This window comes from Petromyzon marinus, chromosome 52 (genome assembly GCF_048934315.1).
Source record: "Petromyzon marinus isolate PM22_M1 ecotype Great Lakes invasive population chromosome 52, UKy_Petmar_22M1.pri1.0, whole genome shotgun sequence".
Classification (NCBI taxonomy): domain Eukaryota; kingdom Metazoa; phylum Chordata; class Hyperoartia; order Petromyzontiformes; family Petromyzontidae; genus Petromyzon; species Petromyzon marinus.
In genome coordinates this window covers 12,120,811-12,138,159 of record NC_133718.1, presented here as the reverse complement: position 1 = coordinate 12,138,159, position 17,349 = coordinate 12,120,811, and the positions used below count along the sequence as shown (strand labels likewise).

The 17,349-nt window shown below is 60.3% G+C and overlaps 2 protein-coding genes across 6 annotated transcripts in view; one reads left to right on the top strand and one right to left on the bottom strand.

The window, feature by feature from the left end:
• The first annotated feature begins 19 nt into the window (after positions 1-19).
• Positions 20-5,147, top strand: SRP19 (signal recognition particle 19). The gene is made up of 5 exons (XM_032974056.2): positions 20-589; positions 1,892-1,967; positions 2,353-2,424; positions 3,016-3,124; positions 4,024-5,147. The coding sequence occupies exons 1-5, from the start codon at positions 552-554 to the stop codon at positions 4,152-4,154; spliced, it is 426 nt and encodes a 141-aa protein (XP_032829947.1). The 5' UTR covers positions 20-551; the 3' UTR covers positions 4,155-5,147.
• Positions 5,148-5,277: 130 nt separating this feature from the next.
• Positions 5,278-17,349, bottom strand: part of APC2 (APC regulator of Wnt signaling pathway 2) — an 86,568-nt gene continuing 74,496 nt past the window's right edge. For all 5 annotated transcript variants that reach the window (XM_032974010.2, XM_032974008.2, XM_032974009.2 and 2 more), the window contains 4 exons: positions 16,282-16,359; positions 15,789-15,905; positions 14,669-14,883; positions 5,278-14,040 (listed from right to left, as the gene is read on the bottom strand). In XM_032974010.2, coding sequence (XP_032829901.2) covers positions 6,912-14,040; positions 14,669-14,883; positions 15,789-15,905; positions 16,282-16,359 — 7,539 coding nt within the window. In that variant the 3' untranslated portion in view covers positions 5,278-6,911. The remainder of the gene's footprint in view (positions 14,041-14,668; positions 14,884-15,788; positions 15,906-16,281; positions 16,360-17,349) is intronic.

Sequence of the window (17,349 nt, the reverse complement as noted above, 5' to 3'; positions counted from 1 at the left end):
TGGGCATGGCCGGCGAGGGCGTGGCCGGCAGTGGCCACTGAGTGGCGCCAGACCGCCGTCAATACATCTCGGGGCGTTTACGGATCAATAATGAAATAAAACAGCAATTGTTTATATTTTCAATGCAAAACAAACAAAAAATTGTCGCCGTTCATATTAAAATCAGGGTGCACATCTCACGCGATCGAAACCCGAGGCTCGCGTGAAAAGGACCCAAATCTAAATAAATAATTAACTCGCTGCAGCCACGGGCCCCTTCAAGAGGCAGCTGGCAGGCCGTGCGGACACCATTCTCAGTGGCGCGAGTAACCAGACCCGCGACTCAAAACATTCTCCACGACATCCACGCGGCGTGTTTGTGCTTCTCTATTTAGATTGTAAAGTGTAATTTAATCTTTAACACTTTTCTGTAATAAAATAAAAGTGCCTTGGGGACGCGGTTTGTCCCCGGGCCTAGTGCTGGGTGGGACCCGGGACCTCCCACAGAGGGCCTCGCGCTCCGCTACGTCGACCTCGACAGAATCCCGACCACAACCATCGACTGTTGCGTTATGTCGCACCTCAACAAGACGCCCGCCGACAAGGAGAGGTAAGTGACAGGGACCTGGGCAAGGCAAAGGAGAGTGAGGATGACCGACTTCACGACGGGTCCACCCTCGACCACGGCCTGGCCTGAGTTGCCCGCCTGCCAGCGAAGCCGCTGGGTCGGTACGCGGCGCTAGTCTAAGGCGGTGACGAGTGCGCGAATACCACAGTTCCGTCACAACTCCTTAACGTTTATAATTATGTTATGTTGTTTTAACGCGCAAATTGAGACACTAAGGCGACAAAATAAAGTTGCAAGGCATGTCTGCGATTGCATTTTGGTTAGAATAAAATTCCATCGGCAGCCGCTTTGGTCAAATCAACTGCTGGATGGAGGCCTTAAACGAGTCCGCACGACCCCGCAATGATCGTTAAACCCCCTGGGGGAGGCCGCACACGAACCGATTCCACCGCTCCATCTCCTCCGTGGGTATCCCCTCTCTGGGACGCGTTCCCTTCCTTGGCTGACACTCATTCATTAGTCTCGACCACACGACGGCCACCATCATCCCTTCTCGCCACGACGTGTCCTTCCGAAGTCCCCCTCACTTCATCATATGGCGATGAAGAAGTCTCCAACCTGCTTATTCTCACTAATCCTCGTGCTCCTCATGCTCTCGGTGTCATTTCGAGCACGCTTCTCGGTTATTGTTCCACTCTTGTTATTTTCCGAAACATATGTCGAAGGCAGACGGTACGGCATCACCTCAAGCTATTGCGACTTAACCCACGTGTCTGATTAAAAAAAATGTTGATTGTGGAGATGGAGCCATGCAATTAGCTCGCGTGCTGATGGCCAGATGGATTCTTACATCGTAGAATCGTGATGACGGCCGCATGGCAACGAGGCCTTCATCCAGCAGTGAATAGATCACTGCTGATAATGATGAACAAATGGATGCCATCCGCCTGGTGTCGACATGACATTAACTGCGAAATCTGGCATCGGGGAAGAAGCGATGGCGAGGCGTGAACGGATCGGTTGAATGAGTGAGCAGGGTTAATGTATCATCGCGAATTCAGTTTGAGCAGCTGATTGTCATCATGACCACATCCCTTGAGAGTTGGAAAATACGCCAAAGCAAAATTACGTGGCATATTTTCCGACATGATAGGCTGTGTCGGGTGGTAGAGGGTTTTTAAATAATACAAATTATGAATGAGATGGAATAATGTTTTACCCATGCTGCAATGTCAGGAGGTTCGTGGAATCACCATGCGCTTCGACTCATCACCGGTGTTTATGATGCGACATGGTCTCATCCCACCCGTGATGACCCGTCTTATTTGTCGCGTGTTGCCACAGGTTCGTCTGCATCTACCCCGCGTACCTGAACAGCAAGAAGACGATAGCGGAAGGAAGGAGGGTTCCAAAGGATAAGGTGAGGGGCAGCTCTCGTCGTAATTGATCAATAACGTACAATCTTGATTACGTACAGCAGCCTCTGTCGATCCATTGCTCAGTGAGGGCCTCCCTATGCCGTGTCTGTCAAGCGGGCGTTGTTTGACCCTTAACCCCCCCCCCCCCCCCCGAGTGCGGATTTGGTGAAGTGTGCACCTAGAAACGGTTCAGAATTTGCCCCGGCGCCACTGTTTTAGCTGTGGCCTGGAATCAAATTTGGTTCGCCTGGTTCGGAGCACAGTGCACGCAAGCCTCTGCCGCCACCACTTTTCTGCTTGTCGTTTAGTAATTGCTACTCATTGGCCAATTAAGTGTTTACCAGTTGAAATCTCGGTGTGTGTGTGTGTGTGTGCGCGCGCGATCAGGCGGTGGAGAATCCGACCTACGTGGAGATCAGGGATGTCCTCTTAGCCGCGGGCATGAACGTTGTGGTGGAGGTAAGGCCTCGACTTACTCCATCGCTGAAGCTGGGACGGACGGTCGGTCAATCAAAATTCAAATCGCCTATTTGTATGAAAAATAAGAATAGGTTTGACCTTTTTTGGCAATAAAACAGGAGGTGTTAAAATGTTCAAACACCAAATATAAACCTTTTGCAAGGAATCAAGTCTGCATTAACCACACACAGTACTTGTGGTGAACATGCAAACAAACATACTCTGATAAGAAATGGCATCGTCTTTGAAACTCATTGGCCTACACCAGAGACAGCCATCTTGATGGCCTAGTTTCACCAGTGTCAGACCAGAGAACGCCAAAAGAGGAAGAGTACAAAACCAATGCACGTATCAGAGCATTTATATCTCGGGGTGAGTAGCTGTATCATGGGATACCTTGTGGCATTGAGCGAGCGGATAAATGCATGAGGGTGAAAGAGTGACACTTATAATAGCCCCGTGTGAAACACAGCAGGGTCTTCCCTCGTGATGATAGCCCTGCACTATCAGAACGATTGCGCCAATACCAAATGTTGCGAACTTGTGCGGATTGCGATGCTCGTGTGACCTTGTGGCCTCTGCGGCCCGCAGAACAAGATGTACCCCCGCGAGTGGAACCGCGACGTGCAGTTCCGCGGACGGATCCGCGTGCAGCTGAAGAACGAGGACGGCTCCCCAGTGCTGGAGGCCATCCCCACTCGTGAGTCCAGCACACGTGCACAACCCCCTCATAATTAAGAATAATGGTAAATGAACAATAATTAATGATTAATGATGGCAGGGGGAAAAGAGTTCCCTACGATGATAATAATTGTCAAATTTGGTATTGGCGGTCTTGTTTTGATAGCGAAGGGCGATCATCAAAAAAGGAAGGGGCAGCTGTTTCACAGGCGCAGTTCTGCAGTGGTTTCAGTCGGGGGCGGAGGGGGCGATGTTGCTGCTGTGTGATTCCAGTTGTCATCTTAAAAGAATTGGCAAATTTGAACCATGACGCCACGGTTCAAATGACCTCACGATATCTTTGACGTCCGCTGTGAGTGAAGAAGATGGGTACGTAGCAGTATTATGGTTAATCGGGACGGCCACTGGATTCTGACTTCTGCAACCTCCTGGCGAGCAAGGGGATGGCACCTCAACGCTCGCAGGAATGGAGCTTAACATTTTTTGCACGCCTGCATTACAGGCGTGCAAAACCACCACTGCCCGTCTGCATGTGAACACTCATTAATTGGCTGAAATATCTTATTACATATACGGGACCGCAGAACTTGGGCAATTGTTGGCACCGGCTCACCGCCTGGCTGCTGCTGCCCATCCTAGTCCCACCTGTTTGCGGTTCCGCCTCATGCCCCGAGCCGTTCTCTCTCTCTTCCGCGAGTGAGCGAACACTGCGGCGCGTTCCAAGTTGAAATTGTCACGCAGTTATACGATGCTATTTCATTCTTTATTGCATTAGTACCGGTAGATGTGGACTAAGTCGCTAATTCATTCAAACGTCGGGCTTTGAGGTCAGGCGCAGTGGTGACCTGTGTTGCGAATAATCGTGCATTACTGATGGAGAGACGATGACATGATCTCTCTGTACGGTGTGGCGCGCAGGCCAGGCACTCTTCACCTACACGGCCGACATGATCCCCAAGCTGAAGGCGCGTACAACCAAGACGGGCGGCGCCGAGCCGGCCAGCCAGCCCGGCGACAGCAGCCGCAAGGGCAAGAAAAAGAAGAAGTGATGCCGCCACCGTCACCGTCACGGCTCCTCTCTCATCCTCGACTTCAGATTCACGAACCAGCGACACCTCTTCACCCGTCTTCTCCGTCATCGCGTGCCACCCCGTTAACGGGCTCTACAGCGGTTGTCAGGATAACTGTTCCACAAATCTAAAACGTGACAGCCGCCCACACTTGGGACCGTTCCTTCCCCTTGTCGGGTCAAAGTACGACTGTCTTCGAGTTCTGTGCGGGTCAGCTCATGTGAATTTGTACGCCTTGGCTAAAGGCCACGATCCACTGAGGCAGTTATAGGGCAATTGTCTACAATGCATTAACCATGAACGACCAAGGGAACTTGAGTCGGCAATGGAATGGCGTGAGATGGATCCTCTAGCCAATCAAAGCACAGCTTGATTACAAGTGTGCATGCTGAACAATTTGGTTCATTTACAGAGTGTAAATGAACCAGATTAGGAATGGGGTAGTCACTAGTTGAGGGATGGGGTAGGCCTAGTACAAGTCATTAGTTGATTGGGGATGGGTAGGCCGAGTACTCGATGATTAGGCATGGGTCAGGACTAGTTAATAGGTTAGTCAACTTGTCATGCAGTCATTCCTTTATTTAAAGTCAGCCAGTCAATACATAACTGAACAGAAGAACAATCGGAAGGCTTTCTCTTCCATCTGCCCAGATCCCACTCATGCTGGATTTGGAAGCTGACATTTTAAAGATGCATGTAGCGTGATGCCACGAGGCAGTGCTGTGCCCTCTGCCCATCTGATTGGAAGTTCTTGCCCCCCCCCCGTTCCCACAAGGGGACAGCTTGAATCTGAATTGAGTTTTCTACAATGAGAAATCCCACGGTGACAATTGCACTTGAAATGTTTCGGAGTGGGTCATGGCCTTAATAAGAGCTGCCATAGAATAATTGCACGTCCATGGGTACTGCAAGGTCTGCAGGTTACCTACCACCTTGTGCTGTCTTACAAAATAAAGTAATGTATGTCCTCTGCTCAAGGCTTTGGTGTGAGCATCTTTTCGCTAAGGGCACACCAAGGCAAGGTGGCGCCCCTCGCCTGCGCTTCAACTCCCAGCACGCGGAGCAAAACGTCGGACATCGTGTAGAACAACACAAACAGCGCTGCAGGTTATACCAATTTATTGTCAATTAACTCATTTACATTAACAATTCCTCATATAGACTGGAGTACAGCGCATTAAAAAAGCAAAATCTCATACATTCAGGGTAGTTCGCACAATGGTTTCCACGTCTACTTCTGCATAAACGAACGGGAGAATGGGGGGGGGGTTAGGGAGTACAGCCTGGCAGCTAAGCTCTTGCGTCTCGAAGCAATCCCTGTGTGCAAACGCGTGTCCTCGGGACCGTCCGTCTCAGCCCTTTCCCCGTCTCTTAAAGCAAAAGCGCTGCCGAGTCAAGTGTCGGGACACCTTCAGCGACGATGGCGAGCCGCCGACCCGCGAGGGAAAGATTGGCCGTCTCGTTTGGGCCCCGCTCGCGACTACGAAGGAGAAAGGCGGCGGGGCCAAAATGGTGTTAACGTCGCCGCGGAGGAGGGAAGAGTTGGCAATCGCAAGCCAGGTTTGGCCTCGTCGATGAACAATAAATTAGATGGAACGGCGAGATAAAAACTCAGGCCCCTGTCGTTAAGTTTATCATACGTTTTAAATCGCACACGGTTCGCTCACGGGGAGTCCTGCCAATGGGCGGCGGTCTCCATGTTCGTCATAATACTCTTGAAAGGGCAGTTCAACACCGAGGTCAATTGCTGACAATCATAATTACACGAGTGAAAAGCTACTTGTTACACAACAGACGACACACACTGCTACGTGACCCCCAGACCGCTGCAGAATTCTCCTCGACGGCACCAACGCCTGCGCACCGTCGCGCTCGCAAGCGTGGCGACGTCCCGCAAAGTACCCCTCTTGCAGACCGCCGGAACGCCGGCTACAGGAACAAAGACGCGCGTTGTACGCATTAAATATTGACCAGGCTGTACAATCGCCCTTTAAAGCATCCCGCAAATGAGGACGAGTAGTGTGTTTCCAGTGGTTACACGAGCACTGCCTAGTAAGACTCGCGAGCGCTGACAGCAGTAGTAGTTGTAGTGGTGAAGGGGTGGATTTATGGCTTGTGGGGTGAGCCCAGAGGAACTAAAACTTACGAAAAGGTCATTGGGGGGTGTAAAATAGAAAAGAAACCCCACAACACACCGAGACACAATCCATTGTTATGTACAAACCGTTATGCCTGCCCGGAGTGCAGCAGCAGCAGCAGCATGCCATTGCGACAGTAAACACTGAGAAACCACGACAAGCCCAGGATCAAGATTCAACTCGAGGGGTGGGTGGGGGAGGGGGGGGTGAGATCTGGAAAAAACACAGCCTACTATCAAGTAGTCAAAATGAGTCGATTAAAACTTCAAATAATTCGTAAGTTGGTTTGAACTTTTTTTTGTTCAATAAATAAAAGTGAGTTCCACCGTTTAAGTTAACTTCCTTGGAACGCACTTCACATTGCAAATTCTAGGTAAAAACGTACACCTTGATTTATTTTGTCGCGGTTCCACCCACAGTAACGCATCGCTCTCGTCACGCACAAACAGAAAAAAAGTGCAAACCCATCCCCCCACCCCCCCTCCCACACCCTTGGCGTGTTCACCGCAGTTCGATCATCGTCGGGATTATTATTTTCATCGTCATAATCGGCGACACCGCGGGCGGCGGCACGCGAAGGCGTCGCGACCCCCCCGGCTCACACGGACGTGACGAGGTACGACCCCGAGTGCAGCTTGGTGTTGGCGTCGTCGGCGTCGCCGCCGCCGCCGCCGCCCTCCGCCTTCGGCTCCTCGTGCCGCTTGCCAACAACGGGCGTGGGAATCTGGGACGGCCTGGCCGCCGCCACCACGTTGCCGCCGCCGACGCCGCCGCCGGCCCCGCTACTGGCGTCGGCGCTGGACTTGCGCGGGCTCGGCACGTAGTTGAAGGGCGTGACGCGCACGGAGACGGCGCCGCTCGGGGAGCTGTGCTTGCTCGAACTGTTGGAGCTGAACGGCGTCTTCTCGCTCAGCGTCGGCTGCGACTCCAGCTCGGGCGACTGCTGCCCGGCGGACGGCGGGCGCTCCCGCTCGCCGTCGCCGCCGTCGGCCTCGTGGTTGAGGCTCAGCGTCGACGCGTCTCTGCTGCACGTTCCGCCCTCCGAGAAGTCGTCCAGGCCCGACTGGCTCGTCTTGTCGGGCGACGTGGCGGCTCCGTCGCTGCCGCTCGCCGACTTGCTCGAGCGCGGGTTGTTGATGGGGCAGTCCTCGATGCGCACCCACACGTCCTCCGTCTTGGAGACGGCGGGCGCCATCTGCAGCGCCGGCTCGTGGTTGGCTTCCACGGTCCGCTGCTGCTGCGGCGGCGGCGGCGGCGACGCGCTCACGTCCGCCGCGTCTCTGAGCTTCCGCCAGGTGCCCCGCGACCGGTGGCCGCTCTCCCCACCGGACGGGCCGTCTGAGATTCCCGTCCCGTGCACGGGGCCCGTCTTGGAGGCCCTGTCCGTTGTCAAGTGCTGGCCAGACTGCAGCGCATTGCCGCGCTTCTCAGTCGCCGCCTGGCCAGCCTGCGCGTTTGGGTGAAGCTTGTCCGGACGGGCTTTCCCGCCGTTGGGAGGGTGACCCTTGGCTCCTCCTCCTCCCAGGGCTTTGAACACCGCCGCCCCCTGCCGAGGCTTCGCGTCCTCGCTCCTCGTCTTTTCCGACGACTCGGACGAGGCGGACAGGATGGAGGAGGAGCTGCCCACCCGCCGCCAGGTGCCCACGCGGGGCAGCGAAGAGCTGTGCTTGCTGCCCTCGCGCTTCCACGTGCCCGAGCGGCCCGTGGGGACGCGAGTGGGGCTGCGCGACTGCGATCGGCTCGGCCGCGCTCGGGCGCCGTTGCCGGCGCGCTCCTCCGCTCCCCCCGCGCCGCCCCCCCTCTCCTCGAGGCCCCGCTCCGAGTTGGGCGACAGCTCGGGCAGCCCCGACACGGACTCGCACGACGCCGACTCCTTCAGCTTCTTGCGGAGGTCCGGGCTCGGCGTCTCCTTGATGAAGGTGGACTGCCGCACCAGCGCGGGTTTCTCCGATCGCTCCGACTCGCTCTCGCTCGACCTGGTGGACGACATCCGCGCCAGCTCCACGCGCTTCGCCGGGATGCCGCCGCTCCTGCCGCTCGTCTGCGCCACCATCTTGGCTCCGGGGGATCCCCGGGCGCCCGCGGGTTCCGGCCGTCCGGCGGCCCCGTTCCCGTCAACCCTGCTCCCCGCCGCGCCGCCGCCCTTGGGCGGCGTGATCTGCCGCGGGGGCGTGGAGGAGCCCAGCGAGCGGCTGGAGGGCAGGCAGGACAGGTTACCGCTGGTCGGCAGGCAGGCCAGGTTCCCCGAGCTGGACGATCGCGACGAGGGGGCGTTGGGGGACGACGTGCCGGCCGACGTCTGCCCGCCCCTCCCCCCCGCCGCGGCGCCACGCGCGCCGCCGCGGCCCGACGGGAAGGAGTTGCGTCCGGGCGACGTGGAGGCGCGCCCCGGAGAGAGCGACTTCCGCCCCGGCGACTGGAGGATGCGGGCGCCGGCCAGCTGCTCCAGCCGCGAGCCCGCGGCCTTGGGCGTCACGGGGCCCAAGCTCAGGGCCGGTCTCGCCGCGGAGCTCGTGTCGGAGCGCGCCGGCGCGCTGATGGAACGGCTCGGGCCGGCCGGCGCGCGCGCCGACGCCGGGCTCTTCGAGCCGACCGGCGTCTTGGCCATCGGCTTCTTCGGGGCGGGGCTGGCAGTAGGGGAGGGGTTCCTGAGACCCGGCGACGGTGTGGTGGCCCGGCCCCGCGTCACGACGGGCACCGTGGCCGCCGGCGGCTGAGCGGGGCGAGACAGGCACGGCACCGCCGAGTCCGAGCTGGGCCGCGCCTTCCCCGTGATGCCGCTCCGGTACACCTTCTTGCCTCCCTTGACGACCTTGGGCGCCGCCTCCTCGTCTCCCTTGCGCCGCTCGCCGCCGCCGCCGCCGCCGCCCTTCTCCGCGGCCTTGACGATGCGAGGGCTGCCGCCGCGGCCGCCGGACAGCGACTTGTTCTCGTGCTCGGGCGTCATGTGGAGCGGCGAGCCCAGCGAGAGGCCCGACACGAGCGAGAGGATCGAGTCCGAGTCGGAGGAGGCGCGCCGCGACAGGCACGCGGCCGCCTGGTTCAGGCTGCTCACGATCGAGTTGGCGCCCTCCTGGATGGCCTTCCAGTCGAAGCTCTCCGAATCGGGCGAGCCGATCTTCTCCGAGCTGGGGCTGTCGAACCGCTCCACGGGGACCCCACCTTTGTGGTTCTCGGCCGCTCCCTCGTTGTCCCTCTCCGGCTCCACGGTGCCGGGACCGTGGTCCCTCACGGCCGCCTCCTGCCCGCGCGCTCTCAACCTTCTGACGGACGGGTCGGGGGCGCCGCCGCCGGCCGCCCCCTGCTCCTCGGCCTCGGCCTTGCGCGCGTGCTGCTGCTGCTTGCGCCGCTGCGGCATGGCCGACGAGATGCACTCCTGCAGCAGGTCGTCCTCCGAGTCGACGCTCAGCGAGCTCAGCGAGCTGTTCCTCGAGAAGCACATGGGAGTGTCCTCCACGCGGAACGCCCGCGGAGCGTAGGCCGACGGCTCGGCCTTGGCCTGCGCGGGAGGCCTCTCCGCGGCGCCGCCCCCCTCGCCGCCGCCGGCCGTGCGTGCCCCTCCCCGGTTGTTGTTGTCACGGTCGATGTCGCTCAGCGAGCTCAGCGAGGAGTTGCGCGAGAAGGACACGGGCGTGTCCTCCACTGCGAACCTCTGCACCTGCTCCTCCAGGCCGCTCCCCCTCTTGTCCGCGTTCTTTTCAGCACGCGGCAGCTGGCTCGTCGCCACTAGCTTCGGCAGTCCCTTGGGCAGCTTTGTTCCCAGCTTCTGGCCCTCCTCCGGGATGGCCGCCGGCTTGTGCACGCCCTTGGCGGCCGGCGGCCCCGACTTGGGGCCCTTGTGGTAACCACCGCCTCTTCCGACGGCGCTGGCCTCTCCCGATTTCTTCCCCGGGCCCCTGGCCGCCGTTCTGTCCTCGGGACCCCTCGGCCCCCCCGAGGGAGCGTCGGTCGCCGCCCCGTCCGTCTTGAGTCCCGCCTTGTCGCCGGCGAGGTCCGTCTCGTCGTCCTCAAAGTCGAGCGAGCTGAGCGAGTCGTTGCGCGAGAAGCAGTACGGCGTGCCCTCGATGGGCGTGAAGTGGAGCGGCGAGTCCGATGAGAAGCCGGGCCGCGGCTGCTCTTCGCGCGCCGCCGCCGGCGGGCCCTGGTGGCCGCCCCTGCGCGCCTCGTGCCTGGCTGGTGGCCTCCTAGCCGGCGCCGGCGCCGCTTCCACGCCCTCGCGCCGCTCCGCCGTGTCGTCCGCGGTCAGGTCGCTGAGCGAGGTGGCCGTGGAGAAGTTGACGGGCGTCCCTTCGGTGCAGTACGTCTTGAGCGAGTCGCTCGCCGGCGTCGGCTGCAGGAGCAGGCGGCCCTGCGCCGCCGAGCGCAGGGAGGGCAGCTTCGACTTGGCCGATTCTCCCCCGGCCGCCGGGCCCTGCTGCATTTGGTCCATGATCTTCTTGACCCGGTGCGGTTTGTGGCTTTTTCCCTTGGGCATCGCAGAGCTGATGCACTCGGCGAGGATGTCGTTCTCCGACGACTTGGCGCCGCCGGCGCCGGGGCTCCCCGCGGCGGCGCGGCCGCCCTCCTCCTCGTCGTTGCTGCGCCCTTCCGTGGGGACGGCGTCTCGCTTCTCGGCGGCGTCGCCGGTCGCCTCGTTGGGCGGCGAATCGAAGGTGAGGTCGCTGAGCGACGTGGCCGTAGAGAAGTTGATGGGCGTCCCCTCCGTGCAGTACACGTTGGGCACGTCCCGGTTGAAGATCTCGCTGGTGAAGCTCACGTGCTTGGGCGCCTGCACGGGGAGGCGCGTGCCGCCGCGGGCCTGGTACAGCGGCAGCTGGCTCGGCTTCTTGGGCGCCGCCGCCGCCGTCGCCGCCGTGCGGCCCTTCGCGCCCGACGCCTTGTGCGACGGGGCGGCGGCCGCGTCCTTCTTCTGCTTGGCCGCCGTGGACTTTGTGGGCATCGCCGAGTTGATGCACTCCTCAAGGATGTTCGAGTCGTCCTCCGAGTCCTCCAGCGCCTCCGCGTTGCTGCTCTCCTCGGCGCGGCGACTGCGGCGCGCCCGCTCGGCCGACGCCGGCGCCGACGAGTTCTGCGCCGCCTCCGGCGACGCGGCCTCGGCGGCCGCCTCCTCCTCGACGGCCGCCAGCGCCGCGCCGCGCAGCTCCAGGTCCTTGGCGATTAGCGGCTCGTCCATGCTGAGCGCGCTGAGGCTGGACGCGCACGAGAAACCGTCCGGCGTCGCCTCCGTCTCGAAGTGCAGCAGCGAGTCCCGCGACTGCGTGCCCTGCGCGCCGGCGTCCGCCTTGCCGCGCCACGGCTGCCGGCCCCCGTCCGGCTTGGCGCCGGCGCCGCCGGGCCCCTCGCGGCCCTCGTCATCGTCATCCGGCCGCTCCGACCGCAGCTGCGGCGGCGGCGGCGTCTTGCTGCGGCTGGGCGGCATGGTCTGCCCGGGGCTGTCGGGCAGCTCGCTGGGGCTGATGACGCCGCTCACCGTGCCGCTCACGGGGTCGCTCTGGATGGAGCTGGCGATAGACGAGTCGGGGTAGCTGTCCAGCGAGCTGACCGAGCTGCACCGGCTGAACACCAGCGGCGTCTCCTGCACGTAGTGGTCCAGCGGACTCTTGGGCGTCTGCGAACCGGACTTGGACGGCGACTTGGCGCCCGAAAAGTCCACCGTCTTGTGATGCGCCCCCTCGCCGTGGTGCCGCGCCGCCTTGGCGCGCCGCGCCGCCGGCGACGGCTCGGGGCTCTCCTCTTCCCTGGCGCCGTCCTCCGCCAGGTCGACGATCCGGACGTTGGCCCGGCCGGCGCCGGACTTCCCGCTCGGCGGGTGATGCGACGTCTCCATGCCGTCGTCGGCGCTGCTCAGCGAGGACAGCGAGCTGCAGCGCGAGAAGCAGATGGGCGTGCCCTCCAGGCAGAACGTCTGCATCTTGTCGCCGCTGGCCGCCTGCCTGTTGGCGTACAGGCCCTGGCCGGGCTCGCCGGCCGCCCCCGCCGCCGCGTTGCCGTCGCGCGCCGCCAGCTTGCTGACGCGTACGTTGGCGGGCTTGCCGGCCACGTGCGCCGACTCCTTCTCGGCGCTCATCTTTTTCACGCCCATGAAGAGCTTGTGCCCCGTCGGGCCGTACTCCGCCGGGTACTTGAGGCTGTAGTCTATGGGCTCGTCCCGCACGCGCCCCTTCTCCGGCAGCTTAATTCGGTACCCGCCGAGTGCCGCCGCCTCCTCCTCCTCCTGATTCTCCTCCTCCGAGTAGCGCTCGCTGTAGTTCGTCGGCTTGTCGTCCTCGTAGTCATCGTCCTGGCAGTCTGCCGCGTTGATGCGCCGCTCGACGGGTGGCTCCCTCTTGCCGCCGCCGCCGCCATCTCCGCCGCCCGGCCGCATCGGGTAGAACTGCGCGGCGGCCTGGTGCTGCGGCGCGTACTGCGGCCGCTTGCAGTAGCCGGGGAACTGGCCGGCGAGGCCCTTCTCCGCGCTCTGCTTGTCGCCGCTCTCGGCTTCCTGCTTCTGCCGCACCCACACGTCGCTGCCGCGGCTCGGGCTCTGCCGGCCCGAGTTCAGCTGCTCGTCCGAGTACTTGAGGCTGTAGTTGATGGGCGTGTCCGTCTCCGAGTCGTTCTCATCCAGGTGGTTGGCGCTGTGAATTTTCTGCGCCAGGTCGGGCGGGTACTTGCCGTAGCTGTGGTACTTCCCCTTCTCCTTCTCGAAAGCCGCAGAATCGGACGGCGCCTTCCCCGACGCGCCTTTGGAGTGCGCAGTCTTCCCACCGGCTCGGCCTCCGTCCCTGTGCGCCGCCTTAAACTCGACGCCGCCGTAGTGGTACTGGAAGCCGCGGCTCTGCCCGTCCGCCTTGCCGTAGCCGGGCGCGTTGGGCTGCAGGTACGAGGTGCCGCCCCCGCGTCCGTCCGACGACAGCGACCTCGCCCCGTCGACGGAGGACGCCGAGCTTCCCGCCGCCGCCGCCGCCGCCGCCGCGGCGTCCTCGATGGCCCAGGCAACGCGGGAGTGCTTGCTCACGTCCGGCACCGCCTCCATCGCGCCGCCGACGCGGTACGCGTCCGCGGCCCTCGGCTCGCGCTCCGCGCCCAGCGCCGGCGACTCCCCCTTGGCACCATCGGCCGGCAGGTGGTGCCGCTCCTTGGGGTACAGGTTGTGGTGGTGGTGCCCGTGCAGCAGCGGCGAGTTGACGAACGGCGACAGCGCCGCCGGCTCGCCTCCGCCGCCGGCCGCGGCGTCCGCCCGGCACACGTTCACGCCGTTCTTGCGCCCGCCGCCGCCGCCGCCGCCGCCGTCCAGCACGTACTCGCTAACCAGGCCGTGCCGCTGGGGCTTGTGCGCCGACTTGCTGCGGTGCTGCGCCTTGGGGCTGAGGTTGTCGATGTTGTCGAAAGTCTCCGTCAGGTTCTGGGCGTCCAGCTCGGCCTCCAGCGCCCGCTGCTTGCGCACGGCGAGCGTGGGCATGCCGGAGTCTGGTGACAGGATGTTGGCGTCCTTGTACTTGGCGGGCCGGTTGGCCATGAGGTTGCGCAGGGCGGCGGCGCTGCCCATGGCGATCATTTTGTGCTTGGAGTGAATGAGGTTCTTGAGCATGGCGACGGCGCCCATGTCCCAGAGCGCTTCCTGGTCACGCGCGTTGCGGGCCGACAGGTTCCAGAGCGTGCCGCACGCGTTGCTCACAATGGTCAGGCTGTGCGACTTGAGGTGCTGCAGCAGCGTCTGCAGGCAATTGTGCTCACGCAGGGTTTGCCTGGAGGCGAGGGGAGGGGAAGGTGAGGGGAGGGGGATGTGAGGGAGAGGGGAGGGGGATGTGAGGGAGAGGGGAGGGTAGAGGGGAGGGGAGAGGGGGATGCGAGGGGAGGGCGACACCAGCTTCGTAACGACTCAGCGGCAGCAGCATCGCCAAACCCTCCCACCCTCAATAAAATATTAAAAACTAAAGATAAAGATCCCCCGTATAGCCTTTAACAGACTATTGGGGCAAGCGCTGTGAGCAAGCACCAATGAAGGCCGGCACGGCACACGAGGGGGTGGGTGGCCAGCACCACGCCTGGCCGCCTTTGTCCCCCTCGTGGCGATGTTAACACACCGCACCAGATACTCATTTGATGCCGAGTCGACCTTGGAGAGGCCCAGGGCCGATTCAAATAATCGTCACTGGTGTTTGGCCGTAAGCGGGAATCGAACTCGGCTCACCTTGTTTGTCGTGCAGCGCGCTAACCGCTCCACTGCCGCTCCAAGTAAATGCGCACGCTCCCACACGCTCACACACACCCATGCTCGCTCGCGCACGCTCGCGCACGCACGCTCACGCACGCTCCCGCACGCTCACGCACGCTCACACACGCTCACACACGCGTAGAATTGTCGGCGCTCACCTGTAGTCCTCGTTGGTGGCGATGAGGCTGGAGACGTTGCGCAAGATGCCGCCACCGCTCTCGATGATGGCGAGCGTGTTGGTCTGGCTGCGGTAGGCCAGCGTGTCCACGAGGAAGCCCAGCGCGCCCACCACCGCGCAGATGTCCGCCTTGTTCTCCGTGCAGTGAGCCGACAGGTTCCAGAGGGCGCTCAGCACGCTCTTGAGCGTCGACTCCTGTGAAACCCGTACGCCCGCCCCACCATCACCATCATCACATCATCAGCATATATATAATGATTGAGTTGGTGAGCGAGAGGGTGAGTGGGTGGGCGAATAGATGAATGATGTGGGCGGGTGGTTTAGTGAGTGAACGATCCAGGTAAGTGGGTTGGGCGAGTGGACGAGCGACACTTTGCCATCAGAGAAAAATTAAATATTCCCAAAAACAACTATCAGCAGTAGCAGAACAAGCGTGCCAACAAGGACACAATTGATTTTGATAATGTTGAAGTTCTGTGCAAAACTAGCTACTACTGGCCAAGACTAATTAGAGAATCTATCGAAATTGAAAGAATACAAATAATTTTAACCGTTCGGATAGCTACCGTCTTCGTGCTGCGTGGAAGCGAATCATCAAATAATAAATTATTCAAATGCATGCCTATACAGAGCACCATACCTCAATAGGGATTGCCTTTGGTACGGCTATTTTAATACACACAATGGACAGGAAGGACAAGTTCAAAGGGCTCGCATAATGCACATGCATAATGTACGTCGCCTCAGTAATCCCGCCCCCCCACTTTGCACAAGAGCGAAGAAGCGTGGTCCCCACATCTACACCTCTATATAAGGAACCAAACAGGTGGACTTCTCCGCAAATCTGGCGATCGCCTGATGAAGCCGGTTGTAATTACTTGCGAAACGTCGTACTCGGATTGTAAATGTTGTGGCTTGGCTCTCCAACACAAGGCGTGCTGTCGGGTGGTGGCAGGTTTTAATGACACATTTATATATTTACGCGATCTAAAAACCTCTATTATATCCCTCTGTGAGACACAGCAACGCCTGCCTTCGGCCAATACCATATGCGATGAAGAAATCCAATTATGAATTGTGAAGCTAAATCTGCCGCTTACCTTCTTCACCTCCAGGGCGCACTTGGTGAGGGCCGAGACGCTGCCCACCTCCCGCAGGATCTTCTTACTCGTGACGTCCGCTCGCCACGAGAGGTTGCGCAGGACGCTGGCGATCACCTGCGGCACGCGCAGCACGGCCGGCGGTTAGAGCCCCGAGCTTGCGGCCAGCCACCCCACGCCGAATCCCTCCCCCCCGTGCCCTCCACCCGCCGTGTTAAGCAAACGCCGCTCTTCCGTGCAGCAGCGTCGAGGCCCTCATGTTCCCTCCTCCCTCTCTTCATCTCGCCTGATCCTTTGGCTCCCGTTTCTCCCTTCTTTTTCCGCAATTTTCCTCTCATTTCCCACCATTCGTTCTCTTCCCTTAGCTGTTCCTATCTCTTTTCCCATTACATTAGCATCCTCGACTCCACTACCCTTCCCTGTGGTGAGCCACCACGGGTTAGCAGGTTTTAGCGGACACAAATCGTGACAATTACTGTCGCCGTGTTCTTACCTGTCGGAGATCCTCGCTGTCAGCCTTCAGCTGGGCCACCATGCCACGCATGCAGCCCCGCATCGAGCACAGCGTGGCCTGCGTACGAACACAGCAAGCAGCACGCCACGCACCAGCCAGGCCACACGTCACGCACACGTCACGCACATGTGACGCACACGCCACACCACACGCCAGGCCACACACGTAGGCAGGGGATATGTTTATTGTATAGGGCAGTCAGCAGTCGTTCCACAAATTAGCTTCAGTCAGCTTTTATAAACAGTCCTCACGCTGTACACGATGGCCAAGAGCACGCCCTGGTATGAGCACAGGGGCGTCTCTCAGCGGTCGAGGCTCGCCATAGGAAGGTTCAGAGTCAAAATCCTGGTCGGGGGTGGGGTTGACTCGGCCCATCATCATCCCTCCAGGGTTGATAAAAGAAGCACCACTTTGTGGTAGAAGTCACCAGTGGCTGTCCGATGGTCAGACTCGCACCGCCCCCCCTGCCACCACTCCCGCCATGGGAATTTGCAACTTCCACCACTGGCTCTGCAGGGCTTTAAACATAAAGACGAGCACCATTTGAACAGGAAACTGCTGACTTTGTAGAAGCACAATTTTGATATAAGCAATATGTGCTTGCCTTACACTGATGGGGGAGGGGGGGGCGGAAAATTAGGGCAACTTCTGATACAAGCACACGACTGGTAATTGCCTACGACCTTCAACATGCGTAGGCTTTCTTGCCCAGCATTACAAATCATTTTTGGGTCAGGTGGTCGCGTAAAATGTGTGGGTCGTGCACCCTTCCTCCACCTGACAGTGCAATTGTCTCGTGAACAAACGCGGCCAATTTATTATTGCTTCAAAGCAGCACCACCGCTGCGTTGGAGAGCGATCGACACGCATTGAGAATGTCAGGTGCGGACATTTCGCCAGTAGTTGCAACAACCATCATCATCAGGCAGTTGCCAGAATTGTGACGATGTTCTCCAGTCTTGGCTAACCTCAGTGGCGAGTAATTTCTGAACCGGTTCTGGGTGCCCCCCCCTCCTTTCACCAACGCGCACCAATCAATTCTACACT

Bases quoted from the DNA above. Each gene is read 5' to 3' on its own strand.
- SRP19 (XM_032974056.2), top strand. From the start codon at position 552: ATGTCGCACCTCAACAAGACGCCCGCCGACAAGGAGAG. The intron at 590-1,891 runs GTAAGTGACAGG...GTGTTGCCACAG, and splicing joins ACGCCCGCCGACAAGGAGAG to GTTCGTCTGCATCTACCCCG. The intron at 1,968-2,352 runs GTGAGGGGCAGC...GCGCGCGATCAG, and splicing joins GGAGGGTTCCAAAGGATAAG to GCGGTGGAGAATCCGACCTA.